At 43.2% G+C, this 6,436-nt stretch overlaps 1 protein-coding gene across 1 annotated transcript in view; it reads right to left on the bottom strand.

The window, feature by feature from the left end:
* Nucleotides 1-3,146: 3,146 nt before the first annotated feature.
* The window catches only part of LOC106613208 (platelet derived growth factor d), a 112,572-nt gene continuing 109,282 nt past the window's right edge, over nucleotides 3,147-6,436 (bottom strand). Inside the window, exon 7 of the mRNA XM_045724775.2 lies at nucleotides 3,147-3,812. Within this exon, the coding sequence (XP_045580731.1) occupies nucleotides 3,678-3,812 (135 nt within the window). The 3' untranslated portion in view covers nucleotides 3,147-3,677. The remainder of the gene's footprint in view (nucleotides 3,813-6,436) is intronic.

Raw genomic sequence — 6,436 nt, 5'->3', positions numbered from 1 at the left:
GATGGTGACTAGGTTTGTAACAGGTTGGTATGTGGATGGATGGATGTTGGTGACTAGGTTTGTATCAGGTTGGTATGTGGATGGATGGATGTTGGTGACTAGGTTTGTATCAGGTTGGTATGTGGATGGATGGATGATGGTGGCTAGGTTTGTAACAGGTTGGTATGTGGATGGATGGATGGATGTTGGTGACTAGGTTTGTATCAGGTTGGTATGTGGATGGATGGATGTTGGTGACTAGGTTTGTAACATGTTGTTATGTGGGTGGATGGATGGATGTTGGTGACTAGGTTTGTAACATGTTATGTGGATGGATGGATGTTGGTGACTAGGTTTGTAACAGGTTGGTATGTGGGTGGATGGATGGATGATGGTGGCTAGGTTTGTATCAGGTTGGTATGTGGATGGATGGATGATGGTGGCTAGGTTTGTATCAGGTTGGTATGTGGATGGATGGATGATGGTGACTAGGTTTGTAACAGGTTGGTATGTGGATGGATGGATGTTGGTGACTAGGTTTGTATCAGGTTGGTATGTGGGTGGATGGATGATGGTGACTAGGTTTGTATCAGGTTGGTATGTGGATGGATGGATGATGGTGGCTAGGTTTGTATCAGGTTGGTATGTGGATGGATGGATGATGGTGGCTAGGTTTGTATCAGGTTGGTATGTGGATGGATGGATGATGGTGGCTAGGTTTGTAACAGGTTGGTATGTGGATGGATGGATTTTGGTGACTAGGTTTGTATCAGGTTGGTATGTGGATGGATGGATGATGGTGGCTAGGTTTGTATCAGGTTGGTATGTGGATGGATGGATGTTGGTGACTAGGTTTGTATCAGGTTGGTATGTGGGTGGATGGATGGATGTTGGTGGCTAGGTTTGTATCAGGTTGGTATGTGGATGGATGGATGTTGGTGACTAGGTTTGTAACATGTTGTTATGTGGATGGATGGATGATGTTGTGACTAGGTTTGTAACAGGTTGGTATGTGGATGGATGGATGATGGTGACTAGGTTTGTATCAGGTTGGTATGTGGATGGATGGATGGATGTTGGTGGCTAGGTTTGTATCAGGTTGGTATGTGGATGGATGGATGATGGTGACTAGGTTTGTATCAGGTTGGTATGTGGATGGATGGATGGATGATGGTGGCTAGGTTTGTATCAGGTTGGTATGTGGATGGATGGATGGATGATGGTGACTAGGTTTGTAACAGGTTGGTATGTGGATGGATGGATGGATGATGGTGACTAGGTTTGTAACAGGTTGGTATGTGGATGGATGGATGGATGTTGGTGACTAGGTTTGTATCAGTTTGGTATGTGGATGGATGGATGTTGGTGACTAGGTTTGTAACAGGTTGGTATGTGGATGGATGGATGTTGGTGGCTAGGTTTGTATCAGGATGGTATGTGGATGGATGGATGTTGGTGATTAGGTTTGTAACATGTTATGTGGATGGATGGATGTTGGTGGCTAGGTTTGTATCAGGATGGTATGTGGATGGATGGATGGATGTTGGTGACTAGGTTTGTATCAGGTTGGTATGTGGATGGATGGATGATGGTGGCTAGGTTTGTATCAGGTTGGTATGTGGATGGATGGATGTTGGTGACTAGGTTTGTATCAGGTTGGTATGTGGATGGATGGATGGATGATGGTGACTAGGTTTGTAACAGGTTGGTATGTGGATGGATGGATGTTGGTGACTAGGTTTGTAACAGGTTGGTATGTGGATGGATGGATGGATGTTGGTGGCTAGGTTTGTATCAGGTTGGTATGTGGATGGATGGATGGATGATGGTGACTAGGTTTGTAACAGGTTGGTATGTGGATGGATGGATGGATGATGGTGACTAGGTTTGTAACAGGTTGGTATGTGGATGGATGGATGGATGTTGGTGACTAGGTTTGTATCAGTTTGGTATGTGGATGGATGGATGTTGGTGACTAGGTTTGTAACATGTTGTTATGTGGGTGGATGGATGATGTTGGTGACTAGGTTTGTAACATGTTGGTATGTGGGTGGATGGATGATGGTGGCTAGGTTTGTATCAGGTTGGTATGTGGATGGATGGATGTTGGTGACTAGGTTTGTATAAGGTGGTATGTGGGTGGATGGATTTTGGTGACTAGGTTTGTATAAGGTGGTATGTGGGTGGATGGATTTTGGTGACTAGGTTTGTAACAGGTTGGTATGTGGATGGATGGATGTTGGTGGCTAGGTTTGTAACAGGTTGGTATGTGGATGGATGGATGTTGGTGGCTAGGTTTGTATCAGGTTGGTATGTCGATGGATGGATGATGGTGGCTACTGAAGGTTTGTATCAGGTTTGAATGTGGATGGATGTTGGTGACTAGGTTTGTAACATGTTGTTATGTGGGTGGATGGATGTTGGTGACTAGGTTTGTAACAGGTTGGTATGTGGATGGATGGATGTTGGTGACTAGGTTTGTAACATGTTGTTATGTGGGTGGATGGATTTTGGTGACTAGGTTTGTAACAGGTTGTTATGTGGATGGATGGATTTTGGTGACTAGGTTTGTAACATGTTATGTGGATGGATGGATGTTGGTGACTAGGTTTGTAACATGTTGTTATGTGGGTGGATGGATGATGTTGGTGACTAGGTTTGTAACATGTTGGTATGCGGGTGGATGGATGATGTTGTGACTAGGTTTGTAACATGTTGTTATGTGGATGGATGGATTTTGGTGACTAGGTTTGTAACATGTTGTTATGTGGGTGGATGGATTTTGGTGACTAGGTTTGTAACATGTTGTTATGTGGATGGATGGATGTTGGTGACTAGGTTTGTAACAGGTTGGTATGTGGATGGATGGAAGGATGTTGGTGACTAGGTTTGTATCAGGTTGGTATGTGGATGGATGGATGTTGGTGACTAGGTTTGTAACAGGTTGGTATGTGGATGGATGGATGATGGTGACTAGGTTTGTAACAGGTTGGTATGTGGATGGATGGATGGATGTTGGTGGCTAGGTTTGTATCAGGTTGGTATGTGGGTGGATGGATGATGGTGACTAGGTTTGTAACATGTTGATGTGGATGGATGGATGATGGTGACTAGGTTTGTATCAGGTTGGTATGTGGATGGATGGATGGATGTGGTGACTAGGTTTGTAACAGGTTGGTATGTGGATGGATGGATGATGGTGACTAGGTTTGTAACAGGTTGTTATGTGGATGGATGGATGGTGTGGTGACTAGGTTTGTAACAGGTTGGTATGTGGATGGATGGATGGATGTTGGTGACTAGGTTTGTATCAGGTTGGTATGTGGATGGATGGATGGATGTTGGTGACTAGGTTTGTAACAGGTTGGTATGTGGATGGATGGATGGATGTTGGTGACTAGGTTTGTAACAGGTTGTTATGTGGATGGATGGATGTTGGTGACTAGGTTTGTAACATGTTGTTATGTGGGTGGATGGATGGATGTTGGTGACTAGGTTTGTATCAGGTTGGTATGTGGGTGGATGGATGATGTTGTGACTAGGTTTGTAACAGGTTGTTATGTGGATGGATGGATGATGTTGTGACTAGGTTTGTAACAGGTTGTTATGTGGATGGATGGCAGGGGAGCGCTACAAAGAGACATGGAGATATAAACAGCAGTTAATCCCAGAGCTGGGTCCCCCTGTCCCATTGTCTCTCAGCGGGGTGGTCTGGAGGGACACACACAGTCACAGTGCTCGTGGTGCGTGAGATGGACGTCCTCTAGGACCCAGCGGACACGAGCTGTCCGACGCCGTGAATAACCTCCCACCTCAGGAGCATACTTCAACACCTACAGAGGAGAGGGGGAGGAGAAGGAGAGAGAGAGGTCGGGGAGATGGCAAAAACAGTTTAGGAGAAAGGGAGAGGACAGAGAAAATGACTTGAATGGAAAACAATGAGATGCTTGTTGGCTTGCTGCCATCTTGACCAATAGTTAACCCCTGTCCTCCCTCCCTCCCATATCAAACCTCATAACAGCTATATTCACAGTCTGTTCTCACACACACACACACACACACACACACACACACACACACACACACACACACACACACACACACACACACACACACACACACACACAGGAGGAGGGCACTTAATCATAGCGGTTAGAGAGGCGAGCCAGCAACCAAGTATTGCCAGTTTGAATCCGGGGATCTGACAGAAAGAATCTGGCAGTTAGTGAGCTGGCAACCGGAGGGTTGCTGGTCTCAAATCCATTACTGGTCGTGTGCCCTTGAGCAAGGCACTAAACCCCCATTACACCTGCTCCACAGGCCCTGTGACAGCCCCCTGTTCCAACCTCTATATGCATGTGTGTCTTTCAAAGGGGTTGCCTGTTCCCCCCGCTATCATCCAGAAGGCGAGGTCAGTACAGGTGCATCAAAGCTGGGACTGAGAGACTGAAAAACAGCTTCTATCTCAAGGCCATCAGACTGTTAAACAGCCATCACTAACATTGAATGGCTGCTGCCAACATACTGACTCAATCTCTAGCTACTTTAATAAATGGACTTAATAACGGTATCACTAGTCACCTTAAATAACGCCATTTTAATAATGTTTACATATCCTACATCACTCACCTCATATGTATATACTGTACTCTATACCATCTACTGCATCTTGCCTATGCCATTTGGCCATCACTCATCCATAAATGTATATGTACATATTCTTATTCATTCCTTTACACTTGTGTGTGTATAAGGTAGTTGTTGTAAAAGTGTTAGATTACTTGTTAGATATTACTGCATGATCAGAACTAGAAGCACAAGCATTTCGCTACACTCGCAATAACATCTGCTAACCATGTGTATGTGACCAATAACATCTGCTAACCATGTGTATGTGACCAATAACATCTGCTAACCATGTGTATGTGACCAATAACATCTGCTAACCATGTGTATGTGACCAATAACATCTGTTAACCATGTGACCAATAACATCTGCTAACCATGTGTGTGACCAATAACATCTGTTAACCATGTGTATGTGACCAATAACATCTAACCATGTGTATGTGACCAATAACACCTGTTAACCATGTGTATGTGACCATTAACATCTGCTAACCATGTGACCAATAACATCTGCTAACCATGTGTATGTGACCAATAACATCTGCTAACCATGTGTATGTGACCAACAACATCTGTTAACCATGTGACCAATAACATCTGCTAACCATGTGTATGTGACCAATAACATCTGCTAACCATGTGTATGTGACCAATAACATCTGCTAACCATGTGACCAATAACATCTGTTAACCATGTGTATGTGACCAATAACATCTGCTAACCATGTGGCCAATAACATCTGTTAACCATGTGTATGTGACCAATAACATCTGCTAACCATGTGTATGTGACCAATAACATCTGCTAACCATGTGACCATTAACATCTGCTAACCATGTGTATGTGATCAATAACATCTGCTAACCACGTGACCAATAACATCTGCTAACCATGTGTATGTGACCAATAACATCTGCTAACCATGTGTATGTGACCAATAACATCTGTTAACCATGTGTATGTGACCAATAACATCTGCTAACCATGTGACCAATAACATCTGCTAACCATGTGTATGTGACCAATAACATCTGTTAACCATGTGTATGTGACCATTAACATCTGCTAACCATGTGACCAATAACATCTGTTAACCATGTGTATGTGACCATTAACATCTGCTAACCATGTGTATGTGACCAATAACATCTGCTAACCATGTGACCAATAAAATCTGCTAACCATGTGCATGTGACCATTAACATCTGTTATCCATGTGACCAATAACATCTTCTAACCATGTTTATGTGACCAATAACATCTAACCATGTGTATGTGACCAATAACATCTGTTAACCATGTGACCAATAACATCTGCTAACCATGTGTATGTGACCAATAACATCTGCTAACCATGTGTATGTGACCAATAACATCTGTTAACCATGTGACCATTAATATCTGCTAACCATGTGTATGTGACCAATAACATCTGTTAACCATGTGTATGTGACCAATAACATCTGCTAACCATGTGTATGTGACCATTAACATCTGCTAACCATGTGACCAATAACATCTGCTAACCATGTGTATGTGACCAATAACATCTGCTAACCATGTGTATGTGACCAATAACATCTGTTAACCATGTGACCATTAATATCTGCTAACCATGTGTATGTGACCAATAACATCTGTTAACCATGTGTATGTGACCAATAACATCTGTTAACCATGTGTATGTGACCAATAACATCTGCTAACCATGTGTATGTGACCATTAACATCTGCTAACCATGTGACCAATAACATCTGCTAACCATGTGTATGTGACCAATAACATCTGCTAACCATGTGTATGTGACCATTAACATCTGCTAACCA

Source organism: Salmo salar, chromosome 09 (genome assembly GCF_965601325.2).
Source record: "Salmo salar chromosome 09, fSalSal1, whole genome shotgun sequence".
In the NCBI taxonomy this organism is placed as follows: Eukaryota; Metazoa; Chordata; class Actinopteri; order Salmoniformes; family Salmonidae; genus Salmo; species Salmo salar.
The sequence above is the reverse complement of the archived record's forward strand: the minus strand, read 5'-3'. Positions and strand labels throughout refer to the sequence as shown.